We start from the raw sequence: 25016 nt of genomic DNA on the forward strand, positions 1-25016 counted from the left end.
TGACCCGGGACTTGACCTCAATTTCTTTGTGGATGGAGCTTAACTTCCATCAGTTTAAAGAATATATTTTGCCTTTTAACCATGATAGGAAAGTATAAAATAAAAACCGATGACCCGGGACCTGTCGTCAAAATCCCAAAAGTATGAAAAAAACAAAAAACAAAAAAAAAACATGACCCGGGACTTGTACTCAATTTCTATGTGGATGGAGCTTAACTGCCATCAGTTTAAAGAATATCTTTTGCCTTTTAACCATGATAGGAAAGTATGAAAAAAAAAAAAAAACGATGACCCGGGACCTGTCGTCAAAATCCCAAAAGTATGAAAAAAAAAAAAACATGACCCGGGACTTGACCTCAATTTCTTTGTGGATGGAGCTTAACTGCCATCAGTTTAAAGAATATCTTTTGCCTTTTAACCATGATAGGAAAGTATGAAAAAAAAAAAAAAACGATGACCCGGGACCTGTCGTCAAAATCCCAAAAGTATGAGAAAAAAAAAAAAAAAAACATGACCCGGGACTTGAACTCAATTTCTTTGTGGATGGAGCTTAACTGCCATCAGTTTAAAGAATATATTTTGCCTTTTAACCATGATAGGAAAGTATGAAAAAAAAAAAAAAACGATGACCCGGGACCTGTCGTCAAAATCCCAAAAGTATGAAAAAAAAAAAAACATGACCCGGGACTTGACCTCAATTTCTTTGTGGATGGAGCTTAACTGCCATCAGTTTAAAGAATATCTTTTGCCTTTTAACCATGATAGGAAAGTATGAAAAAACAAACAAAAAAAAAAATATATATATATATATAAACCGCCACCCCGGTGCCTTTAGGGTTCCTGTGCACGACGGGCAATAACGTAACTCCGCTTTGACTGTCGAGAAGAAGTCTGCTTTAGAGCTTGTATCAGTGTGGGTTCTGCAAAAGTGCACATCGAGGGCACATATCAACCACAAAGTATGCGTGAGCACCCTTCTGAAACCTAAAATGAAAAATTAGACACCCTACAGTCTCATGGACTTAACGGACACATGAAATCAGCAGCCATTGTAAGTACACAACACCGAAAATTCCTATGAAGTGTGGTATATATATTCATTGAAATTACTGTACTTTAAAACACTTGTTTAAAAGAAAAAAAAAACACATGTATACATAGTATAAAACACTAGATGGCACAATATACCTATTTTTAATAGAGTCTTTATGCCCGTCTCCCCACACACACAGACAGGGGGAGCTGTCTGTGTGTGTGCCCTGCCTCCCCTCCCCACACAGAGACACACACACACACACACACACACAGAATGGCAGGAGGAACTCTGGCAGAGAGAGACAAAACCACATTCAAACCAAAATATCTGACTTCCTGTTGGTCGGAGCTAATGACTGTAAATTAGAAAGTTGTCCGGCTCGATGTGCAAAATATACATACCAAGTTTTGTGACTGTAGGTAAAACTAACCCCCCCACTTTTGTCAAAAGTAACACACTTCCTGCTGCCAGTTGGTGGCGCTATAACTTTGACTCACAATAGTCACATCCATGTGATAGCCCTCTTACAACAAACACACTGCTGAAGTTTCATCAAGATCAATAAATGTATGAAGACGTTATAACACATTGTGTTTTTCTTTTCTCGCCATAACTTCGTTTCCTCGCCACGGCCAAACCATTCGAGATATCAAAAATCCGTCCGCAATTTAGCGTCCTCAATGTCTTGACTTCATGCTGACCGAGTTTGGTGAAGATCAAATTCAATTTCTTGGAGGAGTATATAAAATTCCAGGGGCGTGCGTTTTCATACAACCCATAATAGCCGACTTCCTGTTGGGCTGGCGTAAAACTTAGAGCACGAAAGTTGTTCGGCCCGATGAGATCTATATGTGTACCGAGTTTCATACTAATTCATGCAATATTCAGTTTGATATATGGACCAAGTTTTCGGACCCCGTTAAAGGGGACGCTGTTGAGCCCCCCTGCCACGCCCGGGTACCAGCTTCAGCCCGGCCCTGATGGCCGCAGGTTCTGACCTGTGTGCAAAGTTTCAAGAGTTTTCGAGCATGTTAAGGGCCCCAAAAGTGCCCGAGAAGTCCCACACAGCAGAGAAAGGGTTAAAATAAAGCCCCCCCTCCTCTCTCACACACACAGACACTAAGAGAGACTGGCAAAATTCCCATCAAATCACATTCAAACCAAAATATCTGACTTCCTGTTGGTCGGAGCTAATGACTGTAAATTAGAAAGTTGTCCGGCTCGGGGAGATAAATATAAATACCGATTTTTGTTACTGTAGGTAAAACTAATACCCCATTTTTGACTAAAGGTGGCGCTACTGAGCCCCTTACCACGCCCGTTTCTGAAACTTTGCACAAGTGTACTAGGCAATAAATGTAAAGTGTCTGTCGAGTTTCATGCAATTTCAAGCATGCTAAGAGTCTCAAAAACTTTAAAAAAGAATATTAAAGTTTGCTGCGTTGCCATGGCAACAGTATTTAAGATATCAGTAATCCTTTCACAGGTCTACATCTGCCGTGTGTTTACATTATACACATAAAGTTTGAAGCAAATCGGGTAAAAATAAGAGGGTGATTTTAAAGCATTTTGAAAGTGACACACTTCCTGCTGCCAGTTGGTGGCGCTATAACTTTGACTCACAATAGTCACATCCATGTGATCGGCCTCTTACAGCGAACACACTGCTGAAGTTTCATCCAGATCAATTAATGTATGAGGATGTTATAACACACTTCCTGTTTCCAATATTCGCCATAAATTCGTTTCCTCGCCACGGCCAAACCGTTCGAGATATCAAAAATCCCCTGGCAATTTTTCATCCTCCATGTCTTGACTTCATGCACACCGAGTTTCGTGGCGATTGGTTGAATTTTCTAGGAGGAGTATTTTAAATTCCATTGCATGTGTTTTTTAAACTACGCCAAATAGCCGACTTCCTGTTGGGCTGGGGTAAAAAGTCAGAGCATGAAGGATATATGAACCGATGAGATCTATAAGTGTACCGAGTTTCATATTATTACACGCAAGCGTGTTTGATTTATGGACCAAGTTTTCGGACCGCGTTCCGGGGGCGCTGTCGAGCCCCCCTGCCACGCCCGGGTACCAGCTTCAGTCCGGCTCTAATGGCCGCGGGTTCTGACATTTGTGCAAAGTTTCAAGAGTTTTTGAGCACGTTAAGTGACCCAAAAGTGCCCGAATAGTCGTAAGAAAAATAATAATAAATATAGCTGCAAGCAGCGATTACGGGCCCAAGCCGGTATATATATATATATATATATATATATATATATATATAAAAACCGCCACCCCGGTGCCTTTAGGATTCCTGTGCACGACGGGCAATAACGTAACTCCGCTTTGACTGTCGAGAAGACGTCTGCTTTAGAGCTTGTATCAGTGTGGGTTCTGCAAAAGTGCACATCGAGGGCACATATCAACCACAAAGTATGCGTGAGCACCCTTCTGAAACCTAAAATGAAAAATTAGACACCCTACAGTCTCATGGACTTAACGGACACATGAAATCAGCAGCCATTGTAAGTACACAACACCGAAAATTCCTATGAAGTGTGGTATATATATTCATTGAAATTACTGTACTTTAAAACACTTGTTTAAAAGAAAAAAACACATATACATAGTATAAAACACTAGATGGCACAACATACCTATTTTTAATAGAGTCTTTCTGCCCCCCTCCCCACACACACAGACAGGGGGGGCTGTCTGTGTGTGTGCCCTCCCTCCCCTCCCCACACAGACACACACAATGGGGGGGGGGGGGCTGTCTGTGTGTGTGCCCTTCCCTCTCCACACACACACACTCACTCACACACACAGAATGGCAGGGGGAACTCTGGCAGAGAGAGGCAGAGAGAGACAAAACCACATTCAAACCAAACCATTCATACTAATTCATGCAATATTCAGTTTGATATATGGACCAAGTTTTCGGACCCCGTTAAAGGGGGCGCTGTCGAGCCCCCCTGCCACGCCCGGGTACCAGCTTCAGCCCGGCCCTAAAGGCCGCAGCTTCTGACCTGTGTGCAAAGTTTCAAGAGTTTTCGAGCACGTTAAGGGCCCCAAAAGTGCACGAGAAGTCCCACACAGCAGAGAAAGGGTTAAAATAAAGCCCCCCCTCCTCTCTCACACACACAGACACTGAGAGAGACTGGCAAAATTCCCATCAAATCACATTCAAACCAAAATATCTGACTTCCTGTTGGTCGGAGCTAATGACTGTAAATTAGAAAGTTGTCCGGCTCGGGGAGATAAATATAAATACCGATTTTTGTTACTGTAGGTAAAACTAATATCCCATTTTTGACTAAAGGTGGCGCTACTGAGCCCCTTACCACGCCCGTTTCTGAAACTTTGCACAAGTGTACTAGGCAATAAATGTAAAGTGTCTGTCGAGTTTCATGCAATTTCAAGTATGCTAAGAGTCTCAAAAACTTTAAAAAAGAATATTAAAGTTTGATGCGTTGCCATGGCAACAGTATTTAAGATATCAATAATCCTTTCACAGGTCCACATCTGCCGTGTGTTAACATTATACAGATGAAGTTTGAAGCAAATCGGGTAAAAATAAGAGGGTGATTTTAAAGCATTTTGAAAGTGACACACTTCCTGCTGCCAGTTGGTGGCGCTATAACTTTGACTCACAATAGTCACATCCATGTGATCGGCCTCTTACAATGAACACAATGCTGAAGTTTCATCAAGATCAGTTAATGTATGCAGAAGTTATAACACACTTCCTGTTTCCAATATTCGCCATAAATTTGTTTCCTCGCCACGGCCAAACCGTTCGAGATATCAAAAATCCCCTGGCAATTTATCATCCTCAATGTCTTGACTTCATGCTGACCGAGTTTCGTGGTGTTTGGATTAATTCTCTAGGAGGAGTATTTCAAATGCCAGAACATGCGTTTTTAAACTACCCTAAATAGCCGACTTCCTGTTGGGCTGGCGTAAAAAGTAAAAGCACGAAGGATATATGAACCGATGAGATCTATAAGTATATCGATTTTCATATTATTACATGCAAGCATGTTTGATTTATGGACCAAGTTTTCGGACCCCGTTCCAGGGGGCGCTGTCGAGCCCCCCTGCCACGCCCGGGTCCCAACTTCAGCCCGGCCCTAATGGCCGCGGGTTCTGACCCATGTGCAAAGTTTCAAGAGTTTTTGAGCACGTTAAGAGACCCAAAAGTGCCCGAATAGTCGTAAGAAAAATAATAATAAATATAGCTGCAAGCAGCGATTACGGGCCCAAGCCGGTGGCACCGCCACCCTGGTGCCTTTAGTTACACTAAAGGCACCGGGCTGGCGCTGCCACCGGCTTGGGCCCTCCATCGCTGCTTGCAGCTATATTTATTTATATATATATATATATATATATATATATATATATATATATATATATAAAAAGCCGCCACCCCGTTGCCTTTCGGGTTCCTGTGCACGACGGGCAATAACGTAACCCCGCTTTGACTGTCGAGAAGAAGTCTGCTTTAGAGCTTGTATCAGTGTGAGTCTTTCTGCTCCCCTACAAACACACACAGAAAAGGGGGGGGGGCTGTCTGTGTGTGTGCCCTCCCTCCTCCTCCCCCCCTCCCCCTCCTCCTCTCTCACTGGACTAACACACACACACACACACACAGAGAGAGAATGGCAGGGGGAACTCTGGCAGAGAGAGACAAAACCACATTCAAACCAAAATATCTGACTTCCTGTTGGTCGGAGCTAATGACTGTAAATGAGAAAGATGTCCGGATCGATAAGCACAATATACAGACCGAGTTTTGTGACTGTAGGTAAAAATAACCCCCCCACTTTAGTCAAAAGTATCTTGAAAGTAACACACTTCCTGCTGCCAGTTGGTGGCGCTATAACTTTGACTCACAATAGCCACATCCATGTGATCGCCCTCTTACAACAAACACACTGCTGAAGTTTCATCAAGATCAATAAATGTATGAAGACGTTATAACACATTGTGTTTTTCTTTTCTCGCCATAACTTTGTTTCCTCGCCACGGCCAAACCGTTCGAGATATCAAAAATCCGTCCGCAATTTAGCGTCCTCAATGTCTTTACTTCATGCTGACTGAGTTTGGTGGCGATAGGATAATTTTTCTTGGAGGAGTATATCAAATTCCAGGGGCATGCGTTTTCATACAACCCATAATAGCCGACTTCCTGTTGGACTGGCGTAAAACTTAGAGCACGAAAGTTGTTCGGCCCGATGATATCTAAATGTGTACCGAGTTTCATATTATTACATGCAAACGTGTTTGATATATGGACCAAGTTTTTCGGACCACGTTCAAGGGGGCGCTGTTGAGCTCCCCTGCCACGCCCGGGTACCAGCTTCAGTCCGGCTCTAATGGCCGCAGGTTCTGACCTGTGTGCAAAGTTTCAAGAGTTTTCGAGCACGTTAAGGGCCCCAAAAGTGCCCGAGAAGTCCCACACAGCAGAGAAAGGGTTAAAATAAAGCCCCCCTCCTCTCTCACACACACAGACACTGAGAGAGACTGGCAAAATTCCCATCAAATCACATTCAAACCAAAATATCTGACTTCCTGTTGGTCGGAGCTAATGACTGTAAATTAGAAAGTTGTCCGGCTCGGGGAGATAAATATAAATACCGATTTTTGTTACTGTAGGTAAAACTAATACCCCATTTTTGACTAAAGGTGGCGCTACTGAGCCCCTCCACCGCGTCCGTTTCTGAAACTTCACACATGCCTAGTACCTAATAAATCTGATATGCATGTTGAGTTTCATGCAATTTGAAGCATGTTAAGAGCCTCAAATGCACCCAAAAAGAATATTAAAGTTTGATGCATTGCCATGGCAACAGTATTTAAGATATCAATAATCCTTTCACAGGTCTACATCTGCCGTGTGTTTACATTATACAGATGAAGTTTGAAGCAAATCGGGTAAAAATAAGAGGGTGATTTCAAAGCATTTTGAAAGTGACACACTTCCTGCTGCCAGTTGGTGGCGCTATAACTTTGACTCACAATAGTCACATCCATGTGATCGGCCTCTTACAGCGAACACACTGCTGAAGTTTCATCAAGATCAGTTAATGTATGAGGATGTTATAACACACTTCCTGTTTCCAATATTTGCCATAAATTCGTTTCCTCGCCACGGCCAAACCGTTCGAGATATCAAAAATCCCCTCGCAATTTAGCATCCTCCATGTCTTGACTTCATGCACACCGAGTTTCGTGGTCATCCGATGAATTCTCTAGGACAAGTGTTTCAAATGCCAGAACATGCGTTTCCATCCAGCCCATAATAACCGACTTCCTGTTGGACTGGCGTAAAACTTAGAGCATGAAAGTTGTTCGGCCCGATGAGATCTATATGTGTACCGAGTTTCATATTATTACATGCAAGCGTGTTTGAGATATGGACATGTTTTTGAATCCCATTCCAGGGGGCGCTGGCGAGCCCCCCTGCCACGCCCGGGTCCCAGCTTCAGTCGGGCCCTAATGGCCGCGGGTTCTGACATTTGTGCAAAGTTTCAAGAGTTTTTGAGCACGTTAAGGCCCTCAAAAGTGCCCAAAAGGTAGTAAAATAATAATAATAATAATAATAATAATAAATAAATATATATATATATATATATATATATATATATATATATATATATATATGTATATATATATATATATAAAGCCGCCACCCCGTTGCCTTTCGGGTTCCTGTGCACGACGGGCAATAACGTAACCCACTTTGACTGTCGAGAGGGCAATATAGTCCTATGTATCACTCGATTTTATTTAACCAAATGTTTTTTTTTACAAAATATGTTATTTATCTGATTCACCCAACCCTATACTGCACTCTTTTACTAATACTATATTATATTTCATCGTTTTCATGTCTTGCCCTCAAACATATCTGTTTAATCTGCTTATTTTTAAGTTACACATTGATTGAAAAAGAAACTCAAACTTTTTGTTTATGGTAATATTATTTGATACAGAAAGAAATAAGTGAGACTGTGGGAGTGAGGGGAGGGTAATGACAGCCAAAGGGAGACAGAGACAGATAAGTTTTGAAACTAAAAAAATTACATCCTAACTTTGATAATGTTTAAATATACATAAAAATGCAGCATATCATTAATTGAAATTAGTGTACTTTAAAACACTTGTTTAAAATAAAAAACACATTTATACATAGTATAAAACACTAGATGGCACAATTGTTCATAGTCTTTCTGCTCCCCTCCCCACACACACAGACAGGGGGGCTGTCTGTGTGTGTGCCCTCCCTCCCCTCCCCACACAGACACACACAGGGGGGGCTGTCTATGTGTGTGCCCTCCCTCCCCTCCCCACACAGACACACACACAGAGACACACAGAGACACACACACACACACACACACACACACACACACACACACACACACACACACACACACACAGAGAATGGCTGGGGGAACTCTGTCAGAGAGAGACAAAACCACATTCAAACCAAAATATCTGACTTCCTGTTGGTCGGAGCTAATGACTGTAAATCAGAAAGTTGTCCGGCTCGATGTGCACAATATACATACCAAGTTTTGTGACTGTAGGTAAAACTAACCCCCCCACTTTTGTCAAAAGTAACACACTTCCTGCTGCCAGTTGGTGGCGCTATAACTTTGACTCACATTAGTTACATCCATGTGATCGCTCTCTTACAACAAACACGCTACTGAAGTTTCATCAAGATCAATTAATGTATGAAGACGTTATAACACATCGTGTTTCTCTTTTCTCGCCATAATTTCGTTTCCTCGCCACGGCCAAACTGTTCGAGATATCAAAAAGCCATCCGCAATTTAGCATCCTCAATGTCTTGACTTCATGCTGACCGAGTTTGGTGAAGATCAAATTAAATTTCTTGGAGGAGTATATAAAATTCCAGGGGCGTGCGTTTTCATACAACCCATAATAGCCGACTTCCTGTTGGGCTGGCGTAAAACTTAGAGCACGAAAGTTGTTCGGCCCGATGAGATCTATATGTGTACCGAGTTTCATACTAATTCATGCAATATTCAGTTTGATATATGGACCAAGTTTTCGGACCCCGTTAAAGGGGGCGCTGTTGAGCCCCCCTGCCACACCCGGGTACCAGCTTCAGCCCGGCCCTGATGGCCGCAGGCTCTGACCTGTGTGCAAAGTTTCAAGAGTTTTCGAGCACGTTAAGGGCCCCAAAAGTGCCCGAGATTTTGCACACAGCAGAGAAAGGGTTAAAATAAAGCCCCCCCTCCTCTCTCACACACACAGACACTGAGAGAGACTGGCAAAATTCCCATCAAATCACATTCAAACCAAAATATCTGACTTCCTGTTGGTCGGAGCTAATGACTGTCAATTAGAAAGTTGTCCGGCTCGTGGAGATAAATATAGATACCGATTTTTGTTACTGTAGGTAAAACTAATACCCCATTTTTCACTAAAGGTGGCGCTACTGAGCCCCTTACCACGCCCGTTTCTGAAACTTTGCACAAGTGTACTAGGCAATAAATGTAAAGTGTCTGTCGAGTTTCATGCAATTTCAAGTATGCTAAGAGTCTCAAAAACTTTAAAAAAGAATATTAAAGTTTGATGCGTTGCCATGGCAACAGTATTTAAGATATCAATAATCCTTTCACAGGTCTACATCTGCCGTGTGTTTACATTATACAGATGAAGTTTGAAGCAAATCGGGTAAAAATAAGAGGGTGATTTCAAAGCATTTTGAAAGTGACACACTTCCTGCTGCCAGTTGGTGGCGCTATAACTTTGACTCACAATAGTCACATCCATGTGATCGGCCTCTTACAGCGAACACACTGCTGAAGTTTCATCAAGATCAGTTAATGTATGAGGATGTTATAACACACTTCCTGTTTCCAATATTCGCCATAAATTCGTTTCCTCGCCACGGCCAAACCGTTCGAGATATCAAAAATCCCCTGGCAATTTTTCATCCTCCATGTCTTGACTTCATGCACACCGAGTTTCGTGGTGATTGGTTGAATTTTCTAGGAGGAGTATTTTAAATTCCATTGCATGTGTTTTTTAAACTACGCCAAATAGCCGACTTCCTGTTGGGCTGGGGTAAAAAGTCAGAGCACGAAGGATATATGAACCGATGAGATCTATAAGTGTACCGAGTTTCATATTATTACACGCAAGCGTGTTTGATTTATGGACCAAGTTTTCGGACCGCGTTCCAGGGGGCGCTGTCGAGCCCCCCTGCCACGCCCGGGTACCAGCTTCAGTCCGGCTCTAATGGCCGCGGGTTCTGACATTTGTGCAAAGTTTCAAGAGTTTTTGAGCACGTTAAGAGACCCAAAAGTGCCCGAATAGTCGTAAGAAAAATAATAATAATAATAATAATAATAATAATAATAATAATAATAATAATAATCCGGAGGAAAACAATAGGGCCTTCGCCTTTTCAAGGCTTGGGCCCTAAATATAGCTGCAAGCAGCGATTACGGGCCCAAGCCGGTGGCACCGCCACCCTGGTGCCTTTAGTTACACTAAAGGCACCGGGCTGGCGCTGCCACCGGCTTGGGCCCTCCATCGCTGCTTGCAGCTATATTTATTTATATATATATATATATATATATATATATATAAAAAGCCGCCACCCCGTTGCCTTTCGGGTTCCTGTGCACGACGGGCAATAACGTAACCCCGCTTTGACTGTCGAGAAGAAGTCTGCTTTAGAGCTTGTATCAGTGTGAGTCTTTCTGCTCTCCTCCAAACACACACAGAAAAGGGGGGGATGTCTGTGTGTGTGCCCTCCCTCCCTCCCCACACACACACACACACACACAGAGAGAGAATGGCAGGGGGAACTCTGTCAGAGAGAGACAAAACCACATTCAAACCAAAATATCTGACTTCCTGTTGGTCGGAGCTAATGACTGTAAATGAGAAAGTTGTCCGGATCGATAAGCACAATATACAGACCGAGTTTTGTGACTGTAGGTAAAAATAACCCCCCCACTTTAGTCAAAAGTATCTTGAAAGTAACACACTTCCTGCTGCCAGTTGGTGGCGCTATAACTTTGACTCACAATAGTCACATCCATGTGATCGCCCTCTTACAACAAACACGCTACTGAAGTTTCATCAAGATCAATTAATGTATGAAGACGTTATAACACATCGTGTTTCTCTTTTCTCGCCATAACTTTGTTTCCTCGCCACGGCCAAACCGTTCGAGATATCAAAAATCCGTCCTCAATTTAGCGTCCTCAATGTCTTTCCTTCATGCTGACCAAGTTTGGTGGCGATAGGATAATTTTTCTTGGAGGAGTATATCAAATTCCAGGGGCATGCATTTTCATACAGCCCATAATAGCCGACTTCCTGTTGGACTGGCGTAAAACTTAGAGCACGAAAGTTGTTCGGCCCGATGATATCTAAATGTGTACCGAGTTTCATACTTATTCATGCAAGCATGTTTGATATATGGACAAGTGTTAGAATCCGATTCCAGGGGGCGCTGTCGAGCCCCCATGCCACGCCCAGGTACCAGCTTCAACCCGGCCCTGATGGCCGTGGGTTCTGACCTGTGTGCAAAGTTTCAAGAGTTTTTGAGCACGTCAAGGGCCCCATAAGTGCCCGAGAAGTCGCACACAGCAGAGAAAGGGTTAAACTAAAGCCCCCCTCCTCTCTCACACACAGACACTGAGAGAGACTGGCAAAATTCTCAGATATTCTCCCATTCAAACCAAAATATCTGACTTCCTGTTGGTCGGAGCTAATGAGTGTAAATTAGAAAGTTGTCCGGCTCGAGGAGAACAATATCCATACTGATTTTTGTTACTGTAGGTAAAACTAATACCCCATTTTTGACTAAAGGTGGCGCTACTGAGCCCCTTACCACGCCCGTTTCTGAAACTTCGCACAAGTGTACTAGGCAATAAATGTGATATGCATGTTGAGTTTCATGCAATTTGAAGCATGTTAAGAGCCTCAAATGCATCCAAAAAGAATATAAAAGTTTAAAGCGTTGCCATGGCGACAGTATTAAAGATATCAATAATCCTTTCACAGGTCTACATCTGTCGTGTGTTTACATTATACAGATGAAGTTTGAAGCAAATCGGGTAAAAATAAGAGGGTGATTTCAAAGCATTTTGAAAGTGACACACTTCCTGCTGCCAGTTGGTGGCGCTATAACTTTGACTCACAATAGTCACATCCATGTGATCGGCTTCTTACAGCGAACACACTGCTGAAGTTTCATCAAGATCAATTAATGTATGCAGAAGTTATAACACACTTCCTGTTTCCAATATTCGCCATAAATTCGTTTCCTCGCCACGGCCAAACCGTTCGAGATATCAAAAATCCCCTCGCAACTTTTCATCCTCAATGTCTTGACTTCATGCACACCGAGTTTCGTGGTGATTGGTTGAATCGTCTAGGAGGAGTATTTTAAATTCCATTGCATGTGTTTTTTAAACTACGCCAAATAGCCGACTTCCTGTTGGGCTGGGGTAAAAAGTCAGAGCACGAAGGATATATGAACCGATGAGATCTATAAGTGTACCGAGTTTCATATTATTTCATGCAAGCGTGTTTGATTTATGGACCAAGTTTTCGGACCCCGTTCCAGGGGGCGCTGTCGAGCCCCCCTGCCACGCCCGGGTACCAGCTTCAGTCCGGCTCTAATGGCCGCGGGTTCTGACCCGTGTGCAAAGTTTCAAGAGTTTTTGAGTATGTTAAGGGCCCCAAAAGCCCCCAAACCCTTGAAGAACAATAATAATAAATTAAAGCTGCAAGCAGCATTTGTCGGTGTTCAAGCCTTTAAGGCCGTTAAGCACATTAGCATCAAAAGACATTAGTATTTATTTAGCAAGCATAAAGCATAGATGGAAAAACACCATTTACAGCCAATACAGGCAATTTACCATAGGAAATATATGGTTTAAAAGCTTTTTAACAGTTATAGCGCCACCTATGGTCAGATCTCCATAAAATTGTGCATGCTTGTTAATGATGTTATTGCACATATGCTCACCATTTACCTTTTTCTAGTATGATTTTTCATGATTTACCATTAACTAAATTTTTGGGTCACCTTTGCAGGAACTGAAAGAGACTATTTTATATGAGCCTTCTGACGAAGATGAGGAAGACACGGCGAAAAACGCTGATTTTGCGCGGATATTATGCCGGCAAGGGAAGCCCCGGGTAATAAGCTTGTACACAGAGCTAACTTCACTGCAAAAGTCGCCCAGTGAGAGTGTTACGGAATATGTCATCAGAGCTGAGACTGCAATCACTGCTTTGAGAAATGCAGAGGAGAATCTGAGTGACGGACTCTTAATAGCATGATTTTGAAAGGACTTCCAGATACATTTAAACCATTTTCTATCCATGTTACTCAGAGCGACGAAAAAATGACTTTTGCCGAATTTAAAACAAAGCTCCGAAGTTATGAGGACATCGAGAATATGCGCACTGCGTCCGGGGATAATGTAATGAAAGCAAGAGCGCAGCTTGGAACGAAATCCACTTTTTCTGACTGTGCTGTAAGTGCAGACATTGTCTGTTACAGGTGTGGCAAAAAAGGCCATAAAGCAAGGACATGCCAGCGTAAACAGTGGTGCAATCAATGCAAAAGTACCACTCACCGCGATGCAACCTGCAGGCGGAGAAAGCAGCGGGATAACACAAGAAAAGTGTCCGAGGAGACGGGTGACCGGGAGTATGTTTTTCGGGCAAGCGACGCTGAGATGTGGAGGCATGAGGATAAGAGAAGAGGAATAGTAAACAATGCGTGGAATTAGCTGATGCCACAAGGTGCAACGGAGTCGCTAAATACAGAGAGGACGCATTAGTATGTTTGGTGGACAGCAAAGGACGACGTTTCAAAACAACACTAAGAAACGCGCTGTACATCCCAACATATCCACAGGACATCTACACATACATGGGGGTTCTTCCCTTCAGAGAAGGGAAGAACGTCCTGCTACATAAAGACGGTACCGAATTCCCCATACACGTGCACAACAAACTGTACTATGTTATGATTTGCAGACATGGCATGAGATATTAGGTCATTGCAATTATGGGGATATAATTAAGCTGGAGGATGTTGTTGATGGTATGGAAATTAAGAGTAGAGCAGACAAACATATCCCACGTTGTAAGATTTGCACGCAAGGGAAGTTTATTGAGACTAGAAGCAGAGCGCCAGATGCAAGAGCAAAAGCAGCTCTAGAAATGGTACACACCAATTTAGCAGGGCCTATAGATCCAATGTCCAAAGACGGACATAAATATGCATTATCTTTCACAGATGATTATTCTAGTGCGGTGTTTCTATATTTTTTGAGAAGCAAGAGTGACACAGTGACCGGCACAGAAAAATTCCTCGCAGATATGGCTCCATATGAAAGTTAAATGCATCGGGTCTGACAATGGGACAGAGTTCACAGGAAGAGAGTACCAGGCATTGTTGAAATGGTATTAGACATGAGACCTCTGCACCATACTCTCCACACCAAAACGGCACTGCTGAACAAAACTGGAGAACCGTATTCGACATGGCTAGGAGCATGTTAATAGAAAGTGGGTTACCAAAGATACTGTGGACCTATGCAGTCCAGACAGCTGTTGTAGTGAGACAATTCTCACCCAATTCTTGCGTCTAAATTAGTTGCTTACATTAACTAAATGAGCCTACAATAGCAGACATAAGCCCTTGAAATAAAAATAAATGGCCATGGTTTATAAAAAAGTTGACAAAACTAAATAAAAATGTTTAGAAATTATGTAAGATAACGTTCATTTAGTTGTAGGTTACGTTCTTTTTTTTCTTTCTTCTAATGTCACAAGGAATAATCTGGTTTACTGCTTTACACGATTCTTTTGTAGTGTGGGTTTGGTGTAGTCTACTAAAGTGTACTAAAATAAACATTCACGAGTGTACCTTACTTCTTCTCACCGCTGATTCCTGATGGTTTAGATGACAATTACACCGAGTCGCACCCTGTCTTTTCAAAGAATAGTAAACCGGCGAGCGCGAAGTATAAATGCCTGTTGGGGAGGCGCGCGCAGTCAACAGAGGCGCGCGCGCGCGCGCAGCGGAGGCTCGCAAACCCATAGACAGCGCATAGACTGCTTCTTTTTCCGTTCTGATTGCCGCGCTTGACTTCGAGGTGTATTATTGTTCAGTCTGAAACGGCGCCCAGTGACGGATGGTGTAGCAATATTGTTGTCCAAGTGGAAATCGGGAGAAATTCGGTGGCAGATTTGCCACCATGAAGGAGAGGAGGATGAAGATTTAATAATAAGGGACCATGATATGTATATATAGTTTTGTTAGATTTATTTGTTCTTGGAAGATTGTTTAAAAAAAATGGTAAGAAAAAAAATCGTCTTTAAAAATGTATATTTTAGTTATGAATAAGTCTGTGTTATAATAAATCAGTTGTTTTACACAAAGTTTCCATGCCGCTGTCCGTGGTGCTAAAAACTTTTTTACTTGACTGGCAGACTGTTTTCTTTGTTCGTCAATACAAATTTGTCAAAAAATTTGGGTTTTCTTTGTGTTTTATTTAACATATAAGCTTACTTGGCTCAACAAGTGCCACATTATTACATATGCATTCATCAGATATTTTACGTTTTTTTAACGGTTTTCATTTTAAAATTACTTGGTAGCAGAGGGCCCCATGATGAAGCTCCGCCCCCACTGTACTGAGAGTCTAGCTCCGCCCTTATGGATGTGAAGACCGCATATTTACATGCGCCAATAGAGTGTGACATTTATATGAAACAGCCAGAGGGTTACGAGGTAAAATGTCAAGGTAATACAAAACTGGTGTATAAATTGGAAAAATCACTGTATGGACTTAAACAGTCGGGCAAGAACTGGAACAGAATGTTGCATGAGTATTTCTGTGAAATCAAGTTTGTTCAAAATCCAGCTGATCATTGTGTTTACACAAAGGTTACAGAAACTAAGTTTTCATAATCATATTGGTTGATGACTTGATTACTGCAGCCAACGATATGAATGTACTTGATGGTGTGAAAGAGATGCTCAGTGTTAAATTTAGAATGAAGGACTTGGGAAAATTTACACATTTTCTTGGTATTGATTATGAGTAAGATTTTGATTGTGTTAAAATGTCACAACAGGGGTATATTGTGAAAATACGTGAGAGATTTGACATGGAGAATTGTAAGTCCAGAGCTACTCCCTGCGAACAAAAACTAAATTACACTGATGATGCTGAGGAAATGAACCATTAATGAAATTTGACTCGTTTATGTTTGGTGTATGAACTTTGTATACTTATGTCAAAAATGATAAAATAGAAATGTGAGAGCAAGTGGGGGTGTTAAGATGTACAAATATTATGCTTTCATTTGTATTTTTTTTTTGTATTTTTTTTGTGACCCAGGTCATGTGACCTAATCAGTGGCTGAATGAATGCAGGTGTCTTAAATAAAGGTGTCTTAAATAAAGGTGTCTTAAATAAAGTGTGCCAGTCAGAGAGACTGGTAGTTGTGAAACAGTATTTTGTGGTATTGTCTGTGTACTCTGCTAACAACGTGCAAAATGGCTCCTCCAGTAAAAAAAGTGAAGGTCCAGGAATTTCAAGACGACATTTGTGGATATGTCCACAATGTTAGTCCTATGAGAAAAGCTAAAACTGGTAACTATTTTTTTAATGCCGTGTTTCAAACTAGCCGCGATGACTTTCGTCATGTTGTAGTTTTTGCGGCAGAGAAACGGACTTCGTTTTTGCAGGCGAATAGAAATAAAAGTGCAGTGAAATTGAAGAATTTCAAACGCGGAGTCAGTAAGTAGCCTATCTATTCGTTAATTAAAATATTTACGCTTTTATGTAATGTTACTGGTTATTAATGTGTGTATTAATTTGGCTTTTTTCCTAGGTAGAGATGGCGGCGAATTTGACATTCAGTGCGGTAGTTCCACCGACATTTCTGTGGTGCCCAACCTTGGCTTTCCGATTAAAAATCCACCGTTGAACTACAAGAAGATCGCCGAGGTGAAGTCAATGGCCCCGAAGCAGAACGTAAGAAGTTACTGATTTGTTTTATTAATTTAGAAGTAATTTGTTTAAGAGGGGTATATACCGCGTTGATAACACTTTACAATAAGGGTGCACTAATAAGCATTAATTCATGCTTAACTAATGCACAGATAATACTGAATTAATGTATTACTAATGATTATCTAAGCTATTCATTAATGATTGCCTCATTAGCAACTAATGAAGAGTCTGTCTGGTTAATATATTAGTTCATATATTAATTGTTAATAATTAAATGTGTAAGTGTGTATTAATTCCATAATACCTTATTTTATTAACTAATAGTGTTAATTTAATTACCACAATGAGCCACAGCCTTATATTTCAACTTCCAGCTAATAGCCTACAGGTAAACTAATTAATACATGATTAATTACAGCATTAGTAGTGTCAATTACTATGTTTTTGGAAACCAGTGGTTAATAAACAGCTTTTATAAACTATAGTGATGGTAATTAATGATTGATTAATCATTAGCTAACAATCATTACGTTGTGACTTTACTTGTTGAGGGAGGCACATCATTATTAACTCATCTAGCAATTGTAGTAATTGACACACTACTAATGTTGTAATTAATAATGTATTAATGCATTTTAGGCTCATTGTGGTAATTAACAAATTAATGAACACTAGCCTATTAGTTAATAAAATAAGGTATTCTGGAATTTATCCACAATTACATATTTAATTAATAACAATTAATATATGAACTAATAAATTAACCAGACAGACTCTTCATTAGTTGCTAATGAGGCAATCATTAATGAATAGCTTAGATAATCATTAGTAATACATTAATTCAGTATTATCTGTGCATTAGTTAAGCATGAATTAATGCTTATTAGGGCACCCTTATTGTAAAGTGTTACCCAGCTTCTATGTGGTTAATCTTGTAGTTTGAAAGCATTAAGTTTAAGATGTTTATTTAAATGTCAGGGTTTATCAGAGGAATATAGAATGAAATGCGAGTTTTTGTTTTGTATGGTGCGATGCGCGTGCTTAAAGCGTGCGTGGATCCATATAGGCTACTTGAAGCGTGCGCAGTGAAAGTTTTCAGTCTGTGCTCGAGCGTTTAAAGTCTGTCATATTTTAAATTAACTTTTACAATAAGTAGATCGTTAGATGCACGTCAGTCATATTAGTTGATGTGTGCAGTCGGTGTTAAAGTGAGTGCAGCATAGTACAGTGGTTTGGTGCTTTCAGTGATTGTAATCAAAGAAAATAAAAAATCACGGACTGCTGTTGGCGTAGCTTTTGTAGCATTTTGTTTTTTATAAATTGCAAACGTTTATTTTATATATATATTAGGGCCGGGACTCGATAAAAAAATTAATCTAATTAATTAGATGCTTTGTAATTAATTAATTGAAATTAATCGCATTTTAATTGCATTTGACCTGAGAACAGTGAGAAGTGATTTTTTTTTTCACATGGATGTTTAGTATATCATTGAATAATGACTGAATACATAAGCTTAAACAACAAAATGTTGTTTATTTTTGTTCAACCAAGACACTTTCTCCAGTTTATAAGTGGGTCCAATTTTTGCCATTAAGTGTAGCAATAGCTGTTCCGAATGTCTTGTTGCATAGCTTGCACACAATCATGCTCTTATAGACGCTTGCATTAGGACTGGGCGATAACTTATATCGCATGACATTGTTAGGCGCATCTCGTCAGTAAAGCCGGTTCCTTGATTAGTAAATCGCCATCACCTGCTTTCAGATGTAGCGACATTTACTACACAGAGCCAGCCGTAGGTAACCGACAAGCTGCCTGAGCCATATCGCATAATTATCGCAGACGATACGTCTGCGATAATTATGCGATATTGCTCAGCTTGTCAGTTAACTACGGCTGGCTCTGTGTAGTAAATGTCGCTACATCTGAAAGCAGGTGATGGCGATTTACTAATCAAGGAACCGGCTTTACTGACGAGATGCCCCTAACAATGTCATGCGATATATCGCCCATGCAGCTCTAGCTTGTATACGTTGTTTTTTTATAACAAAATTTCCCATCCACGGGGCTTGTTGTCTGAAGTCATGAACGCTGCAACCCGGGTGCTTCCAGTATAATCGGTCCGCCGAAACCCATCCAGTGATGAGTTGCCGTGGTGCAAAAATAATTGCAATTAAAATGCATAAATATTTAACGCGTTATTTTGTGTGTAATTAATCTTAACGCGTTAAAGTCCCGGCTCTAATATATATATAATATATATATTAGGGCCGGGACTCGATTAAAAAAAAAATCTAATTAATTAGAGGCTTTGTAATTAATCGAAATTAATCGCATTTTAATCGCATATAAATATTTGACCTGAGAACAGAGAAGTAATTTTTTTCACATGGATTTTTAGTAGGCTATAGCCTACCATTGAATAATGACTGAATACATAAGCTTAAGCAACAAAATATTGTTTTTTTGTTCAACCAAGTCCAGCAGACCAGTGCTATTTTTGCCAATAAAGGGATAGTTCACTTTAAAATTAATTTGTTTTAGCTTTATATGTCTTTGTTTCCACAGTATTTTCAATTTAGATATTTTTAGGTCAAACCGTTGTCTGACAGTCATATCATGCAGGTCTATGGGGTCCACCTCAAAGAGCATGCACAGAGAAGTCCAAATTAAACATGATTTAATGACTCGTAAATGTAAGTACACATTGATGGCCTAAGACACGAAACGAGCGGTTTGTGTGAGAAAACGAACAGTATTTATATAGTTTTTACCTCTTATACACAGCCACGTCCAAAGTGATCTGAGGGCGCGGGCGCTTCCTTCTGTGTGACGTGTGCGCAGACTGGTGCATAGATATATACAATAGATGTCACATTGGTTACGGCAGTTCATTGGAACGAATGTATTTAATGCGACATCTAGTGTATACTTCTATGCACCAGTCTGCGCACACGTCACACAGAAGGATGCGCCCGCGCCCTCAGATCACTTGTACGTGGCTGTTACAAGAGGTAAAAACGATATAAATACTGTTCGTTTTCTCACACAAAACGCTCGTTTCGTGTCTGAGGTCATCAATGTGTACACGCGGTGCAAAAATAAGTGCGATTAAAATGCGTTTAATTTTAACACTTTATTTTTTGTGTAATTAATTAATCTTAATTAACGCGTTAAAGTCCCGGCTCTAATATATATATATATATATATATAATAATTGATGACTATTCAATATATGTAGTATGATAGGCATACTTTATAAATGGCTAGGATAGAATTTTCAACAGTCCATAGGAGTTTGTAAAATCTTGGTCTAATGGATAAAATGTAATTAATAGGCTATATATATATACACATACATATTTTTTTCATATGTTTTATTCTATTGTAAATAGGGCTGCAACAAAATTATTATTAAAATTTTTTTATTTTTTATTTTACCTTTATTTAACCAGATGATCTCATTGAGATTTAAAACCTCTTTTGCAAGAGAGACCTGGCCAAAATAATTGTTTATGAACTTGATTCATTTTGTCGCGTGAGTATTGCACCACTCAATAAGTCGTGGAGATTTTTGTGTATAATTAAAAAAAAAAGTTGAGTTTAGCGCAGGGCAGAGCTATTATGCGCTGGACAAAAGTGAAGCGAACTTGCGAGACAGACTGAGTGTCCGAGAACGTACTCGACAGTGCAAAAGAGAGACTGATTGTGTCTGAGTGCGTTTAACAGTACGAGAGAGTGTGTTCGAGAACGCACGCGAGAGATATATTGAGTGTCTGAGTGTGCGTTCGACTACATTGCACTTAAAATTAATATTAGGATAGATTAGACATATTATCTTCTGTTATAAGAATTATTATTGCTTTATTATTATTCAACTGCGTGTAATTTGTCGTTTGTAGATGTGCTTGTGAAATAATGTAAAACATTTTGTTAAAGATAAGATCTTTGACAAAAAACAACAAAATAAGTTTGTGTGAGTGTAGAGTAGACTCTAGAGAACAAGTTTTGACGTTCAAAATTTTTTCGTTAAGTTGTTGATTTGTAATAGCCTATTCTTTATTTTTTATAAATTATGTATTGTTCTGACAGCTCAGGTCCCTTTAAACATATACATCTTTTTGTGCATTGTATTTAAAAAAAGCCAATATATTTGGCAGATGTAAAGCATGTGTGTGTTTGTAATATTTTTTTTATTATTACTTTAACAGCTCAGAGATGTTCAAGGAGCAATTAGTTTGTGCACTTTGCACTGTCAGTTCTGTATTTTAATATAGTGTTGGAAATGTTTATTTTTTATCCAATTCATTGATTATTGGAAAAAATAATCAACCGTTTAAATGATTATTAAATTAATCGTAAAGTCCCAGAAAAGAAATGGTGTGGGTTTTATTTAACTATTGGAGCAAATGGTAATACTAAAATTACTTTTGTTATGCTGTCCTATATAATTTTGGGGCTTGAGTGTCAGTTTTTTAACTTTGTAGCAGTAATTTATTAGCAGAAATTTAGTTTTTACAGCACAGTGTGTGTGTATATATATATATATATATATATATATATATATATACACACACAGATACATGCATGCATTTATCCATATAAATCATGGCTAGACATTAAGTCTTGTTATGTGTAAGTAAGTCTTGTTATGTGTAAGTAAATAAGTCATTCAAGTGTTTGAATAAAAAAAAGTTGCTTGTTTGGGTAAATTTTTTTTTTTTGGATTTTTAAGTTTGAAATATATTTTATTCTGAATATAAAAAATATGACTATGTAATAGTTGTTTTTCTGTGTTTGTTTTGTTGTTAGGTTAATAAAAATATTTTCTGTTTGTTTCAGGTTCCTGCTATTAAAGTGAAGGTGGTTCATGTCGCTTCTGTGCCTAAAATGGTGGAGTACAATGGTGTGTCTGTTGAGATGCAAACCTGCCATATAGCTGATGACACGGATCATATAAAGATTCAGTTGTGGGAGAGGCAGCTGGGAGCGTTGATTAGTGGTCAATGGTATGACATAATCAATTTGTCTACCAGGGAGTTTGGTGGTGAGCTGTTCCTGACTGCCAATAGATTCACCGAGATGAATGAGGTGGCAGCTTTGTCTGGTGTGACGGTGGATGCTTCATTTGAAGTGGATGAAGGTGAAACCCGAACATTGACCGGCCATGTTACCGGTGCACAGGTCACTGTACGGCGATGCTGTACCAAGTGCTTTGCCTGGCAGGCAGAGGTGGAGGGAAAAAAGAAATATCACCGCTGTGAAAAGTGTGGGATGCTGCAGAGGTTTGATAGCTTTCAGGCCAATGCGACTGCCAAAGTCTCCTTGTCTGGAGACTTTGGAGAAGAAGAGGTTAAAGTGTCCAATTCAGTACTGAGAAAGTACTTGGGAAAAGAGGGGCTCCTTGACCTACTGTCAGATGGACAGGATGTTGAGGAGCATTTGTTTGAGGTGGGATTGTGCACTTTTAAAATGCTGGACAACATTGTGGTTGACGTGGAGAAGGTGGAGAATGCTGTCGAGGCTGTGGCTGAAGGGGAAAATCTTAATGAAGGTGAAACCACTGAAATGGATGGCTGGTTTCCTGAAGGTGCTGATTTGTTTGAGGAGCCTGTGCCAACTACAAGTAACAAATAAAACTCAGAGCAGTTTCTGAGTAGGTCAACAAACGTTTTTTTGTTATATATATATATATATATATAGTTTTCTTGAAAAATATGTTGTGTGACAGTTGTGGTTTATAATTTTATTTGTAGTGGTAATTTAAATTTATTTTTTTAACTGTTTGCACTTGTTTACTTTTTTTTCTGAAATGTCTTTAAAGATGTTAGACATTTAAAGATGTAGTTTTAAATTGACATCATTGAAAATTTAAGTTGTAGTGTATTTTTTAAATTGGAAAGTTTGTTTGTATTGTTGGCTTTGTGATGTTTTAAGTGTTTCAATTAAAGAATTCTTTAAATGTATTGAATTTGTGTTATACATATATGCGTAATGAAGGGAGTATCAGTGATCGGCGTTAGTTGGCTGTTTCGGTTTGTTTTTCAGCTGTTACATTTATAGGTTATCCAGTGCTGCAGTAGTTAACATTAAACATGTGTAACTTTAGAAATCAACAGTCATTCAACATGTTTCTTGATATTTGTGTGTGTATATAGGCTACATATATTTATTTTAACTGTCAGTGGCTGTTTGCACTAAGCATATTTTCTTAGCGATATATTCTATTTACATTAAAAATAGCAGTTCTTTGCAATAAGTGCCAATAGTTATTAGATTATTTTTATGCTTCTAAATTGTAGCAGAAACTATTTGCACCTCAGTTTTATTTACGAACAGGATGCAATAAGTTATATTTATTACAATTATTTTATGGACGACACTTAATTGGGGCAATATGTAATCCTAAACCCTACTTAATGAATTAGCCTATTTCATTATTAAACACTTGTTTGACAACACAGTGTAAGTTTGTCAAAAGGTTGATTGATTAATGAGAGTATTTTTTAATCTTGTGTGGCACAATCAGACATTGGTGGGTGGAGGTTTGCAAACCAGGCAGGCTACTTGCATGTAGTGGAAATAGAAACTCTGTTGTTAACTTGAACAAAATTGTTCGATTATGCGGGGGGGAAAAATATTTCATTTAAATTAATATTAGATGCATGGTCTTAGTGTGCAATGTGCTAGCATTTTGGTTTACAAAGACATTTTTTTATTTATGACATTTAAGAGTCAAGCGTGGCAATAAAAATGTCTTTATATAGGTCAAACCAGTAGACATACTTGTAGAGACTTTTTGTAGATATACAAATATTAATTGACATGAATGCTAGAGAGATGTAACCTTCTCCAGCTGGGTACACTTGTATAGGCTAATGCTGGTAAAAAGGAGACGTGATATCCCAGCAGTGTAGGGTAATGTCTGGTCTTTCCCTTGAAGATGGTTGTAATATAATTTGTTATATAGCGAGGTGTCTCCAATTAATAAGCATATATTTTCACATGTTTTAGAATACTAAAAAAAAAACAGGTTGACCAAAAGAGGTTTTAATATACCCTGAGGTTTATTATATAATCACCACAACTAACAATACAATACAGCTGTGTCCACATTCAAACAGTGCAACAATTTACGTTATCCAAAAATTTAAAATAGTTACTAAAAATAATCAGACCCAAAAGAGAATATCAGTTACTTCAATTGCAAGTGAATTAGTCATTAAAATCAATAAATACTTTTTTGAACATATATGACTCTTAAATTAACTCGTTTGAAACAGAATAACTCCTTTTTGTATGTAATCAAATATTGCATCGTTTTTGACATCTGATCTGATCGTAGGTGAAATTAAGCCGTTACATGGTGATTCGATCAAATAGTTGTATAACGTATATCAGGGTATTTCACGTTGGGCCATTCAGTCGGATCATTTTTCCAAAAAAGGGGCACTGACATAGACCAATAAAATTTAACTTAGCAATATTCCTCTCAGGTTCACATAGGGTGGTGAAATAATCAATCGACATGGTTAAAATTATGAATGTTTTGTTATGTTTACAATATAATGTCGCGTTCCAGTGGGCGTAGCTGCTAGTTCTCAAGAGTAGGTCGAGAGTTGCGCTCTGTCTCAATTGATCCAATTTTATGTCCAGAAACAACCGTTTTTTGTGGTTGACAGCATATAAAAATGTATTTCTGGGTTATTTAGCTTGTTTGCTGTACAACTTGTCACATTGCAGGTTTTAGACATTGCTTTATTTTTTGTTATAAGTCATAAATGACAAGGAGGCAGCCTCTTGCAATGCAAATCAATGGAGACGGTCTGATTGTGTTCCCCCTGGGTGTGGGCGTGGCCTAAATACGCTCTGTCTCTGTCCGGTTTGACCGGAAGGGAAACCATTTTGTGTACTTTCTGCAAAGGTAAGACATG

At 39.5% G+C, this 25016-nt stretch overlaps 1 protein-coding gene across 1 annotated transcript; it reads left to right on the forward strand.

Moving 5' to 3' along the window:
- Positions 1–12909: 12909 nt before the first annotated feature.
- On the forward strand, positions 12910–22792 carry LOC306996925 (uncharacterized protein). The gene is made up of 2 exons (XM_079609879.1): positions 12910–17100; positions 21925–22792. The coding sequence occupies exons 1-2, from the start codon at positions 16912–16914 to the stop codon at positions 22717–22719; spliced, it is 984 nt and encodes a 327-aa protein (XP_079466005.1). The 5' UTR covers positions 12910–16911; the 3' UTR covers positions 22720–22792.
- The last annotated feature ends 2224 nt before the right edge of the window (positions 22793–25016 follow it).

This window comes from Phoxinus phoxinus, assembly GCF_949152265.1.
Source record: "Phoxinus phoxinus genome assembly, chromosome: 4".
Taxonomy (NCBI): Eukaryota; Metazoa; Chordata; class Actinopteri; order Cypriniformes; family Leuciscidae; genus Phoxinus; species Phoxinus phoxinus.

Coding starts and splice junctions, on each gene's coding strand:
- LOC306996925 (XM_079609879.1), top strand. CDS start 16,912: ATGTTACTGGTTATTAATGTGTGTATTAATTTGGCTTTTTTCCTAGGT. Junction 17,101..21,924: donor CAATGGCCCCGAAGCAGAAC/GTAAGAAGTTAC, acceptor TGTTTGTTTCAG/GTTCCTGCTATTAAAGTGAA.